At 42.0% G+C, this 14,093-nt stretch overlaps 1 protein-coding gene across 5 annotated transcripts in view; it reads left to right on the top strand.

Moving 5' to 3' along the window:
* Nucleotides 1-14,093, top strand: part of ubr4 (ubiquitin protein ligase E3 component n-recognin 4) — a 143,035-nt gene that overhangs the window by 82,682 nt on the left and 46,260 nt on the right. For all 5 annotated transcript variants that reach the window (XM_055659223.1, XM_055659222.1, XM_055659227.1 and 2 more), the window contains 14 exons: nt 1,196-1,364; nt 1,703-1,799; nt 2,655-2,762; nt 3,933-4,046; nt 4,204-4,413; nt 5,010-5,159; nt 5,275-5,502; nt 6,228-6,306; nt 7,534-7,770; nt 9,719-9,884; nt 11,453-11,597; nt 11,730-11,815; nt 11,962-12,049; nt 13,450-13,643. In XM_055659223.1, the coding sequence (XP_055515198.1) occupies nt 1,196-1,364; nt 1,703-1,799; nt 2,655-2,762; nt 3,933-4,046; nt 4,204-4,413; nt 5,010-5,159; nt 5,275-5,502; nt 6,228-6,306; nt 7,534-7,770; nt 9,719-9,884; nt 11,453-11,597; nt 11,730-11,815; nt 11,962-12,049; nt 13,450-13,643 (2,071 nt within the window). The remainder of the gene's footprint in view (nt 1-1,195; nt 1,365-1,702; nt 1,800-2,654; nt 2,763-3,932; nt 4,047-4,203; nt 4,414-5,009; nt 5,160-5,274; nt 5,503-6,227; nt 6,307-7,533; nt 7,771-9,718; nt 9,885-11,452; nt 11,598-11,729; nt 11,816-11,961; nt 12,050-13,449; nt 13,644-14,093) is intronic.

Genomic DNA, 14,093 nt, shown 5'->3' with positions numbered 1-14,093 from the left:
TTATTCTTAGAACCAGTATACATTTGATAGATGAAAAAAAGGATTGTGGATGTTGGAACCTAGAACAAAAACAGAGCACCAGAATAACTCAGTGGGTTAAGCAACATGGTGGCGTGGCAGTAGAGTTGCTGACTTACAGCGCAAGAGACCCAGGTCAATCCTGATTACGGGTGCTGTCAGTACGGAGTTTGTACGTTCTCCCCGCGACCAGCTGGGTTTTCTTCAAGATCTGCGGCTTCCTCCCGCACTTCAAAGATGCACAGATTTTGTAGGTTAATTGATTGATTGATTAATGTAAAATTGTCCCCAGTGTGTGTAGGACAGTGTTCATGTGTGGGGATCGCTGGTTGGTGTGGACTCGGTGGGCCGAAGGGCCTGTTTCCGCGCTGTATCTGTAAACTAAACTAAAACATATGTGGAGGCAAAAAGACATATGTGTTGGCAATTTGAGTCGAAGCCCAGTATCTAGACGGAGAGAGAACAGGAAAGATTATCAATGTCTGGCAGTAATTTGGGGGTGGGGTGCATTGGAGGCAGGTAGGTGATGGTGGGGAACAAGGTAGGGATGGATGATGGGATCAAGTGGGGGGTGATGTTGATAAAAGCTGGTCAATGAGTGGTGGAGCCAGATGGGCAGGGGGTGGGGAACAGATGAAACCAGCTTGATTGACTGATGACCTCCTGTGTCATCAGGGAATATGACCGTATGTCTCATTAATTTGTGAACTAATACTGTTCAGACAGCTGTTCACTCTAAAAAAGACAGTGCTGGAGTATCTCAGTGAGTCAGGCAGCATCTCTGGGAACAAGGATATGGTTGTTTTTGTAAATCAGCACTTTCAGATTTTAGTTCACTTTAGGATTTTGATTAACTTAACCTAATGTATTTATTAGTACATTTCTGATTACCTCGCAGTTCCTAGCAAGGTTATTTTTTTAAGATTGAGTGAGCAACATTAAAAATGGGGGACTTAAACCTTTTTTAAAAACACGCAACTAAATCATGAAAGAATCTAAATGATTTCTGAAACCAAATCATAGATGAGAATGGTAATAATTTCATGAGCACAGTAACCATGGATGTAAATCGGTATGTAAATGTAAGGTATACATGTATTTTAATGTACATTTTCACACTTGATGCAGCTTGCAAGACTGCATCAGGCAGTTTAACCATTTTCTAATCTGTCTGCAGTATCTGGGCGCAGCAGTGCCTATGGAGACACAACGGCAGAGGGACATCCTGCAGGTCCAGGCAGTGTCAGCTCCAGCACTGGAGCCATTAGTACCACCACAGGGCAGCAGGAAGGTGAAGGTTCAGAAGGAGAAGTTGAAACAGATGGTGACCTGCATACAAGCAACCGGTGAGAAAAAAATCACAAAAGCAATAAAATCCCAATGATGTGCATGTTTGTAGGGTGATTGGCCTCCATAAATTGCCCCTAAATTGTTGGGAGTAGTGGGAGTAAATCAGAACAGGCATGGACCGGTGATTGATGGTTGGCATGGACTCAGTCTGCCAAAAGGCCTGTTTCAATTCTGTATCATAAAAACTAAAACTTTCAGGTAATTTTCACCATCCATCCGAAGTAGAGTGGGCCAGTGATGGTGCGTTGCATTTCATCTAGCCGTGACCTTCGGAGCATTTAAAATGTATATTAAAGTTGCAGAATAAATGATCCCTCTACCTCTCCTTATATAGGCTCCACATGGTGCGTCTGATGTTGCTAGAGAGACTTTTACAGCATTTGCCACAGCTTCGTCATGTCGGAGGAGTTCGAGCTATTCCTTACATGCAGGTGAGCTCTCTTGAGTTTTTTCTAATTTTTACATGTTTGCGGGTGACACCAAACATTTTATTTTCTCTTAAATGGGTCAAGGAATTAACTGCTAGGTTGGAGATTAAAAATGATGAATGCATTGGCATTTGAAGTAATTACAGTAATATTAGGACATTAATGTTGTTTAGCAAGTAACAAAAGTTTTTCACTGTACCTCGGTACATGTGACAGTAAACTAAACTAAACTAAGAATATGAATGAAAGAATGCCATTAGTTCCTCTCAAAGACAGATCCATATTTCACCTTACAGCTTTCACCAAAACAATTAACGGTTATGGATTAAAGAAATAACTGGTGGGAATTTTGAATTGCTATCCTTGTTTCCTTTTACAGCTGGAAATGCTTTTGGGGTAATTCCCCTGGATATTTTCAACCATCGTGCGGTCTGCATGATTCTGTGTTCAATGGCTTTACCTGCTTCCTTTGTCAGTTCCTTGATCAGAAGCAATCCGTGCGATAACTTCATTAGGTCGGTCAGATAGTGCCCTGTGGAAACATTGCATGACAAGTGATGGAGTAGATCAGGACTTTGGAGTTTAGAGGTTAGATCAGAACAGGACAATGAACAGTAAATTGATTGAGCATCTCTGGAGAACATGGATAGGTCTTGGAAGATGTTCTCCAGAAATGCTGCCTGACTCGCTGCGGTACTCCGGCACTTTGTGTCTTTTTGTTTTAAAGAGTAAATTAATAGGTGGTTGGCATGGAGGAAATTTGGCTTCGAGAATTGGGGAACAGTTTGAAAATATGTTGAACTTGTACCTCGGTTTGTGTTATTGATGTTTTGAGTCTACACTGCATTTATCTGTCAGGTCATCTTAATGCTGACTGCTGATTTGGATGGAGAAGATGAGAAAGATAAAGGAGCCTTGGACAATTTGCTTTCCCAGCTAATTGCAGAACTGTGCATGGACAAAAAGGTAATGGTACTTCTGCAATCAATTTTTCAATTAAAATGTAAATTGTATTTTTCTTCTTTCAATATTATGCGAGCACCTCCCTGACTGCTGCTGCCACAGATGCAGCATTCAACAATAAATAGAAAGACATCTAGATACCTTGCCTTCTGGAATCATTCTACCCCCCCTCCCTCCAAAACATCTTTTTTTTCAAATTAGAATTAGCACAACTGAGCCATTGAACTTTTGTTTTGAAATATACATGTTTAAACCTAACATTGCACGGCTGGTTAATACGATTAAAAATGTTAAATATAATGATCCACAGATATCCATCCAACTAAAAATGCAGCAGTAGTTTGTGTAGAGCGAATTGTGCTGATCTGCACGGAATGAACTCTGCTCACAGGAACCGAGAGATTTGTGGGGTCATTTCTGGGCCATTCACAGTCGTCACAGGCTGAAATGTTGGCGTGGATAGTTGTGACATTAAATTTAATATATGGAGGAATTTATCGATCAGTTTAAGAAAAGCAACCATAAAAGTCACCCATTTCTGCCAAGAACCCAGTATAGGTTCTACTAACCTACTAATGCCCTTCAGGGAATGTAGGCTGGCAGCTCGGGCTGACTTGTTTTGATGTAAAGATACACCATGGAAACGGGACCTTGACCTCACTGAGTCCACACAGACCATCGACCACCTGTTCACACTGGGTTTATGTGATCCCACATTTGCATCCACTCTACACACTAAGGGCAATTAAAAAAAGGCCAATTAACCTACAAACCCACATATTTTTAGGGGTGGGAGGAAACTGGAGCACCTGAAATAAACCCATGTGATCACAGGGGGCGTGGAAACTCCACATTGTCAGGACTGAACCTGGGTCTCTGGCTTTGTGAGTCAGCAGCTCTACCAGCTGCGCCACTGTGCAGCCCTCAATTGCACACAATTCCAGTTCTACGTAGCATGGTTAATGATGTGTGAAATGGTCCCGCACTACAATTAATCATTAAAAGATGCTAGATAGTTCCAAAATAAGAAAATGGCACTATTGTCACCACCAGATGAAGGCTGTGGGGGATGGGCAGTCAGGGCAACTTTCTAATTCCACCTACTCTCAAGTATAAGTGAAGATGTTCAGAATCTCCATTTCTTTGTTGCTTACTGGTTACTATTTTTGCCAGGATGTTTCGAAGAAGAACGATCGCAGTCCACTGAATGAAGTGCATTTGGTGATCATGAGACTTCTCAGTGTTTTTATGTCCCGAACTAAATCAGGCTCAAAATCAGCTTCTGAGGTAAGTAAGTCACTGCTGTGCACTGCAAATATCAATTCATATAAATGTTCTCGTTTCTTTTAATGAAATAAGTTGCATCTGTTTTGCTTATGTGTGGTCTTCAAAATGTGTTGTATTCAGAGTCTGCGATAGAAAGTAATTATTTTCATGCCTGCAGTCGTCATCGTTGATCTCCAATGCTACGGCCACCGCACTGTTGAGTTCAGGAGCCATCGACTATTGTCTTCACGTTCTTAAATCATTGTTGGATTACTGGAAAACACAACAGGGTGAGGAGGAAGCCGTGGCCACAAGCCAGCTCCTGAAGCCACACACGTCATCCTCACCACCAGACATGAGCCCGTTTTTCCTGCGACAATATGTGAAGGTAAATAACAAGCCCCCTTGTTGTGTCTCAAGTCAGCCAACAATAAAAGTAGAGGTGGGTAGGAAAAAACTGCAGGTGCTTGTTTAAATGGAAGGTAGCCACAAAATGCTGGAGTAACTCAGCGGGACAGGCAGCATCTCTGGAGAGAAGGAATGGGTGACGTTTCCGGTTGAGACCCTTCTTCTGACTGAATGTCACCCATTCCTTCTCTCTAGTAAACGTAGAGGTGTAATGCTTTGAAGATAGTAAATAAAATTCCAGTTCTGGATTTGGGATAACTCTAGCGCAGAAGTATTTTGACACGTATAAAATATGAAGATGATATGTAATAGCAGAAAGGAATAAGATGCCAACATTCTGTTTATGGAGACACAGGGAGCTGGTGATACTGGATTCTTGAGTTAAGTGCTGGAGGAAAACAGCGGGTCAGGCAGGCAGCATCTGTGGAGGACACGGAAAGGCAATGTTTTGGGGGTGGGACCCATCTTGAGACAGATTGTAATATGATTGGTTTATGTGACAGATGCGCAGTAATTTCATTATTTTTTGCTTCACAAGGTTTAAAATTCTTCATAAATGCCTGTTGTTTTTTCCAGGGGCATGCTGCAGATGTGTTTGAGGCTTACTCACAGCTCTTGACTGAAATGGTGCTGAGATTACCGTACCAAATAAAGAAGATTGCAGATGCAAACTCTCGGATCCCCCCGCCTATTTTCGACCATTCTTGGTTCTACTTCCTGTCTGAAGTAAGCACCTGTTTGCATCCGGTAATGCGGTCGTGTGCGTGCCTGTCTGTGTACGCTTGGATGTACGGTACAGTTGCCGAGTTCCTTTAACAGTGACCGTTTCCTCCTGTTCCAGTATCTCATGATCCAGCAGACTCCATTCGTGCGTCGCCAAGTCCGTAAACTCCTGTTGTTCATTTGCGGCTCAAAGGAAAAGTACCGTCAGCTGCGTGACCTGCACACGCTCGACTCCCATGTTCGAGGAATTAAACGGCTGCTGGAGGAGCAGGGAATCCACCTGCGAGGTGGTATTGTCACAGCTTCATCGGGATCCGCCCTGCAGTACGATACACTCATCAGCTTGGTGAGTTGTGGCTGATCACCAGTCATCCTGTTGGCAACATACCAAACACTGAAAATAATCCTTGATTTTCTGCAAACACATTAAAATGTGGCATTGCGTTTGCTCTATTATATTCTTACTACATGGAAACCTGCCCTTTGGCACAACTCATCCATGACAACCAAGATGCCCCATCTACGCTAGTCCCACCTGCCCATATCCCTCTAAACATTTCCTATCTGCCCCTGTCCAAAAGTAGTTTAAATGTTATAGTACCTGCCTTAACTACCCCCTCTGGCTGCTCATTTCATCTACCCATCACCCTCTGTGTGAAAAAGTTGCCCCTCAGATTCCTATTAAATCTTTCCCCTCTCACCTTAAACCTATGTCTTCTGATTCTTGATTCCCATACTCTGGGTAAAAGACTCTGTGCCTTCACCCTATTTATTCCTCTCATGATCTTCTGCACTTCAAATAGATCACCCCTCAGCTACCTGCGCTCCAAGGAATGAAGTACTAGCCTGTTCGACCTTTCTCTAAAGCTTCGGATCCCAAGTCCTGGCAGCACCTTCTTTGCCCTCTCTGTGGCTTAACAACATCCAATGCATTGGGAATATTGTGTTATCTTCCACAAGTCAAATACCAATGGTATTTGGTAAATTACTTTTACTCGACCTATGTAAGTTGTCATTTTTTGTTTCAATCAAAACGTCTTTCTATTAATTCAATACCTCTGTCCCTCACAGATGGAGCATTTAAAGGCCTGTGCTGAGATTGCCAGCCAGCGGACTGTGAACTGGCAGAAATTTTGCCTCAAGGACGATTGTATGTATAACCTTTCAACATTGAAATGTTTGATTGAACTCAGCAAATAATTCCTGGTATCTTGTGCTAGACAGACCTTCCTTCATGTCACAGACCATTCCTTCTTGAACATTAACCTCAGCTATGGACTGTCTTTGGTTGCATTAAGGACCTAGTGGGGGGGGTTTTGCACTAGTATTGGGGTTATTAATTGAATGTTTACTTTTATATTATTTGTCTATTGTGTTTACATACCCCTTTTGCCCCGAAAGGATATTGTTGTTCCATTGTAGGTGGCATATGACAAACACTCTTGACACTTCAGTTTCACGATTGCATTATCTTTGAAGTCCACTGTAAACCCTGCTGTTCCCGGGACATGTCACCAGGGTGTTGCCTGTGTGGTCGCTAGTAGTCTCCTCAGTTGCCCAAAGAGTCGGAGCGTCTTTCAGGTCGCTGCTGGATTTTCAACATGTTGATCATTTACGGTGACCTGCAACGACCTATGACGGGTGCCGGCAGTTGCTGAAAAAGTCGCGTAAGTGGGACAGGCCCGTAAGAGAGTACCGGAGATCTTGAGGGACGAAGGAGAAGGAAAGTCTAGTTTGGAGAAAGACCACTTTTCCCAGTTGTCAGACTTCCCTGATCAAGTGTTGTGGTCCACGGCATCATAGTTAACACAAACTAAAGCTGCACATAAATGCGTGTGGAGCCCGAGCTCGTCTAATTCACACAATAAACCTTTGTTTAATCGAGGTGCAGTGCCCACTCCTCATGGTCTTTAATATTCCATTTGTCTACAAGCGCCTCTTCTTCTGTTCAAACAGTTAATAATCAGGGACTTTAATAAAAATTAAACACAGAATACACACACTTTTGTGTTTAAGAAGGAACTGCAGATGCTGGAAAATCGAAGGTAGACATAAGTGCTGGAGAAACTCAGTGGGTGCAGCAGCATCTATGGAGCGAAGGAAAAACCTTTGGGTTTCGGCCCGAAACGTTCCCTATTTCCTTCGCTCCATAGATGCTGCTGCACCCGCTGAGTTTCTCCAGCACTTTTGTATACACACACTTAATTACTTTAAAATATGAATGCACATATTCGATAGTGTGCAACATTCCTGGAATACATTTATTATCCTGAACCACAATTGAGTTTTGCTGGTATTATTCTTTATGTTGGTAATTTAAGTCAGTCAAGTAAATAAAATAGTTCTGAAAGTGTTTCTCTCTTTTGTCCCTCCACAGCCGTTCTGTATTTCTTACTGCAGGTCAGTTTCCTCGTGGATGAAGGGGTGTCCCCGGTTCTCCTCCAGTTGCTTTCCTGTGCATTATGTGGCAGTAAGGTGGCCTCCACGACAACATCCAGCAGCACAGGGGGCGCCGGGACAGCCGCAGGCTCCTCCACCTCGGGACAGTCTGGATCCCAGTCCAAATCGTCCAGCAAAAAGAGCAGGAAGGAGGAGCGGGAGAAGGAGAAGGATGGTATGCTGATGTATCCTACTACAAATGATGTATCTTACTACAAATCATTATCCGCAGCATGTTGCCCTTATATCAGTAACACTCTTTTTAGAGTTAATAATTCAAAAGGTTGAACTGATAACTAGGACACAAATTCAAATAACACCTTGATTGTGGGGGAATTTAACTTATTTAATTAAATAATCTGGAAAAAAAACAAATTAGTGGTAGTGTGTATGAAGCTGTGAGATTTTTGCTAAATACCACCAGGTTCACTAAAAGTCACAGAGCTGTACAGTGCAGAAACAGGCCCTTCAGCCCACCATGTCCATACTGAGCTAATCCCATTCACCTTCATTTGGCCTTTACCTTTCCTATTCATATCTGTCTAAAAGTCTTTACTGTGTATGATTTCAGGCCCACAATATGATTAACGCTTAACAGCTCGACAAATTGGACAACAAGCCATTTAGTTTAAGTGTAATTTGTATGGGCAATAAATGCTTGTCTTCGCCAGCAATGCCTGCAGATCATTAACAATATTTTTGAACAATATTTAAAATGTAACAAATGTTAAAAGAGACCGTTTTAATAATGTATGCTCTAAAAATAGATTGCCAATCAAAAACAGACAGCCAAATGGGAAAAAAAAATCCAGAACAAGATTTCTTATATCTCTATGTGCCTTCAAATCATATATATCAGAACAACTGCAGTCTTCCTTGGAGTTAATGTCATCAAATGGTCATTTGATGATTTAATTAGTTTTATATCAGACACTGAAAATTTACATCTCTCTTATTGCAAATAAAAACGTGATTGTGCAGTGGCGTTTTTGAAGCTGGGGTCAGAGCCAAGCCAAGCCTGAACTGAGGGAGGCTGGTGTGACTGTGTTCTACGTGTAATTCCGGCTGTGCTCCTGGTCTGCATTGTAGTTAGAACATTGCACGAAAGAATGGGAGCTACAACTTGGCAAAATGAGCAACTATGTTACGGACGATTAAGATGACTCACTCGTGTGGACATGACGACATTTGTACTTCAACAGGGAGGGTTATTTCATAGTTTTGACTCAGACACTTTGTTGAAATACACACTTAACTATAGCAACTGTGAGTCTAAGCATTTTTATATCTGCCCTGCAAGTGCTTTAGTGGGCATTGTTCGGAGAGCCTGACTCTGTGTACAGCGGCTGCTTAGCCCACCATGGTAATATTTCAACTTCCAAACACATGTTTTTGATGTTTATACAATACGTCACGACGCCAGACATTTATAGCATCAGCAATAGTCTGGACATTGTCTCATGCCGTTACTGGGATGCTTGCTGCTCCTTCATTCACATACAACATGGACGTGTACAGCAGAGGAGCAGGCCCTTCGGTCCACAATGTTTGTGCTGAACATGATGCCAAGATTAACTAATTTCATCTGCCTGCGCATGATCCATATTCTCTCCATTCGTCACTACCAAATCTGCCTAATCTGCTCCAGCACTTTGCTTTTGCCAAGTTTAGTTACTCTTACATAGAATATAATCTCCAAAACTTGCCTACATGTGTTTAATACCCCTCCATTCCTTGCATATCCATGTGCCTCTTAAATGCTATCGTATCTGCTTCCACCACCACCCTTGCAGCGGGTTGCACGTGTCCTCCACTCTCTGTGCTTCAAAAAAAGACTTGCCCCGCACATCTCCTTTAAACAGTGTCCCTCTTACCGAATCACTATGCCCTCTAGTCTTTGGCATTTCCATCCAGGGAGAAAGGCTCTGACTATATACCCTTAGGTAGGGAATTCCAGGATTTTGACCAAGTACTGTGGAAATTCTCATCACCAACTCGGGAAGCCTAATTAATTTGACCTTGCAGATTCCCAGACTGCAACTAATGTGTACCTGATTAAAAGTGTTCAACGCTCTTATTACACCAGTTAATGAATATTAATTTTCTTTGTTTCCTGTTTCCAGAGAGCACAAGCAGCCAGGAAGATCAGCTCTGCACGGCTTTGGTCAACCAACTGAATAAATTTGCTGACAAAGAAACACTGATTCAATTTTTACGTTGCTTTCTGTTGGAATCAAATTCCTCATCTGTTCGTTGGCAGGCACACTGTCTCACTCTACATATATATCGGTAAAGTACTGCTCAGATTCAGGGTTCAAGCAATACGAATAACTGAGTTACTGTCGCTGTGCAGAAAATATCAAATGTTGCAGAGAAGGAAGGGAGTTTTAGGGAGTTATAGACAAAACACTTCAAATTCAATATTAATAAAATAAAGTTGTAATAGACGCTTTCCCTTGTCCCAACAGAAGTCCCATCCTTTCCTCTATTAGCAGGATAAATGTGAACAAAGGCGGGGTCTAGTGTATGCATAGTCGAATGCATTTCGTTGTCTCTGTACTGTACACTGACAATGACAATTAAATTGAATCTGAATCTGAATCTGAATCTAGTGATGACAACCACAGGATCTGTATTGGAGCTTCAATACACAAACGCGTGACTTAAATGATAGATTAGTCAAACACTTGAAGCTTGTTGCAAACACCAGGTTAACATGTAGTGTGCCTGAGAGCAGAAAGTTGCAAAGAACCAGATTATAACCGGCCAAAAATAGCAAGAGACTTGGTGTGTGGAGTGGGGGCACACAAGTCAATCTGTGCATCTGTCAAATATGAACTGTGGGGAAGTACGGAGATTTGGGGATCCATGGAGAAATCACTGAAAGCTAATGGACAGCACAAAATAATATAAAATAAGAACATAATGAATCTAAGCCTTTATTTTACGTATTTTACCCTTTATAAGCATGTTTAACTGAGTGTCAGTGGCGAGGTGATGCATCAGTTACTGCTGCTGCCTCATTGCTCCAGAAACCTAGGTTAGATCCTGACCCCGCACTGTCTGTGGTGAATTTGCACCTCGTTATAATCTGGTTCTTTGCAACATTCTGTGACCATGTGGGTGCCCTACTGCTCTGGCTTCATCCAAAAGACATGCTGGTAGTTAATTGCCTGCTGTAGATTACCTCTTAGTGTAGGTCAATGGCCAAAAGATTCAAAGCAGGCTTGTGTGAGAGGAATAGTTTGCAGGGAAAGAGAAATTGAGCTAATATTATCATACCCCTGAGTCCTAGTGTGGACTCTGAGCTGAATGCCCCCCATTCGCGGAATTAAAAGGATAAAGTAAGGTGAAAGAATTGAAGTTACATTGTAAATTCTGCTTGGGAGTTATCACACTAAACAGTCTCTTGAGTTAAGCTCAGCAGCAGTGAGATGGGGTTTAGACAATAGGTGCAGGAGTAGGCCATTTGGCCCTTCGAGCCAGCACCACAATTCACTGTGATCATGCTTACTGCCCATGTGAACAGAGAGATTGCCACTATGGGTTGTGACACAGGTAATGATTTTCAGGAGCTGGAGTGATGGCAGACAAGAACATAATGGGCACAAAAAGCTGGAGTAACTCGGGGTCAGACAGCATCTCTGGAGGAAAGGAAAAGGTGACACCCGCATCTCCAGAGATGTTGTCTGAGCCGCTGAGTTACTCCAACTTTTTGTGTCTATCTTCGGTTTAAACCAGCATCCGCAGTTCCATCCTACACAGGAATATTATGAGAACTGGTCTTTGTTTTGTTTCCCATTCGAGTGGCAAACTACCATGTCTATTTCTTTCTTTCTTTGTTTTTGTGTGATTAGGAGCTCAGGAAAGTCACAGCAGGAGCTTTTACTGGACCTGATGTGGTCAATTTGGCCCGAGCTCCCAGCTTACGGGCGCAAAGCCGCACAGTTTGTGGATCTGCTGGGATACTTTTCACTCAAGACTCCACAGACTGAGAAAAAAGTAAGAACTATCTATCAATGGACTATGCATAGTATCTGTGGAAAGAGCAGGTCACTTTACTGGGGAATTGGCAGCTCCATCATCCCACAATGGTTTTGAGGAATCTAACTGCAATCTTTGTTTCTATCCTAGTTGAAGGAATATTCACACAAAGCAGTTGAGATCCTGCGCACTCAAAACCATATTCTCACCAACCACCCTAACTCGAACATTTACAAGTGAGTTTGAATGTCGATCTTTTATTACTAACAAGTACAAAGTATTTATGTAGAATTGGATTTAGTAGAAAAAAAACAGCAGCAGTATGGTTTCATGTCATTTATCAAGTTGTTAATGAAATATATCTGATTTTGCTTTGTCCCAGTATGCTGTCCGGGCTAGTCGAGTTTGATGGCTACTATCTGGAGAGTGATCCCTGCCTCGTGTGTAATAACCCCGAGGTGCCATTCACTGTGAGTCATGATGTATATTTGCAAAAGTATATGCCAGACATCAATAAAGTTTTCTCTTCCTCTTGGAAAGTGGTGCATTGTTCAAATGTGTGTTTGTTTAATCAGTGGCAATAGTTTCCCACTCTTGACAGCTCATTAAACAATCTCAAGTCAAGTCAAGTTTATTTGTCACATACACATACGAGATGTGCAGTGAAATGAAAGTGGCAATCTCCTCAGTGCAACCACTTACAATTCGAATGAGAGATAGTTAGATATGTTGACACTGTGATTATCTCAACCTAACCACATTGCAAATAACAAAATCTCAGTAACATTTCCCATGTTGCGAAATGATCAAGTATATGCTACAAGACCTAAAAAGATTGGTGACGGCAGAGGGTGGACATTGTCTATTTGACCCTTAATAAGGCACTTGACAAGATCCCGCACGGTAGGATTGACCAGAGACACATGGCCTCTCAAGGAGATTTGCGATTTTGATCAAAATTGGCTTGGTAATGGGAGGCAGAGGGTGGGGAGGTTTTCTTTTCTGATAAAAAGTGTGTGACCAGTGGTGTGCTACACGGATCAGTGCGGGGACCCATGTTGTTCATGATATATATCAATGACTTGGATGTGAATGTATGGGATGATTAGTAAGTTTGTGAATCCTGACAAGACGTGGCGCAGCAGTAGATTTATAGGGAGATAAGGGATAGGCTGACCTTGGAGTGAAAGAGAGTTAGTGAATAAACTGACAGAGGTTCATAAAATTACAAGGGGCATTGATATAGTAGATAATCAAAAATTCTGGAGAAACTCAGCGGGTGAGGCAACATCTATGGAGTGAAGGAAATAGGCAACGTTTTGAGGGACCCGAAACGTTGCCTATTTCCTTCACTCCATAGATGCTGCCTCACCCGCTGAGTTTCTCCAGCATCTTTGTCTACCTTTGATTTTCCAGCATCTGCAGTTCCTTTTTAAATTAGTAGGTAATCAAAATCCTTTTCCTGTGACAGTGGTATTAAAAACACGAGGTCATAGGTTTACAGTTAGAGGGAGAAGTTTTAAAGGACATTTGCAAGGAGGGAAAGATTTTTTACAAAAAGTGGTTGGAATCTGAAATTCACTGCCAAAGGAGATGGTGGGATTGTGTACAATGGCTATGTTTAAGAGATATTTGGGCTGGCATTTGAATAAGCAAGGCATAGAGCATACGGATCTAATGCAGGCAAATGGGGTTAGTGCAGATGTGGGCCAGCATGGATGTAAAGATCAAATGACCTGTTTCTAGGCTGTACCACTCTGATTCTATGACAACAACTTGTGCCAAACTATGCTGCCTAAATGATTTCATTACATAGATATTGTCTCGTATTTTGTCCTCATGAATTTAACTTACTAAAACTTTCTTTCAGAATATTAAACTTTCATCGATCAAGGTGGATACTCGTTACACAACGACGCAGCAAGTTGTAAAACTAATTGGCAGCCACACAATCAGTAAAGTAACTGTAAAGATTGGGGATCTAAAACGTACCAAGATGGTTCGTACCATCAACTTGTATTACAACAACAGGACGGTTCAGGCCATAGTAGAACTAAAAAACAAGTAAGTGTACGGTGACATTTATGTGTAGGTTGGTGAGGATCATTTTCTTTGGGTTTTAGAATTTCCTGAATAACGATCACATGGTTGAGGCAAATTCCAAGTAACTGTGAGCAGTGTGCAGGTTTCATATCCAGATTCTGAGTGGATGAGTGTGGAGTTATGCAGTGAAAATGTTATTTTCCAATCTGTTTATTTGATCCCTTGCAGTCGTTCCTCATGCTCTTTCTTTATCTCCTCTCTGATTTTCCTGCATTATCTCCAGCTCCCACTTTCAATAATCACTTTTTCTGTTCTATTTCATCAACAGTTTGGTCATTCAGAAGGATGTGGCTTCAATTTTCCTAAACCTTTCTCCCCAGGGGATGTATTTAAACTGTAATCGAGGCAACTCTGCCTTCACTGTTTACTTACAACTTATCCCTCCAGTCTCCGATTCCACTTTATCCGATC

The sequence above is a fragment of the Leucoraja erinacea genome, chromosome 30 (assembly GCF_028641065.1).
Source record: "Leucoraja erinacea ecotype New England chromosome 30, Leri_hhj_1, whole genome shotgun sequence".
Taxonomy (NCBI): domain Eukaryota; kingdom Metazoa; phylum Chordata; class Chondrichthyes; order Rajiformes; family Rajidae; genus Leucoraja; species Leucoraja erinaceus.
This window is presented reverse-complemented; position numbering and strand designations above follow the sequence as displayed.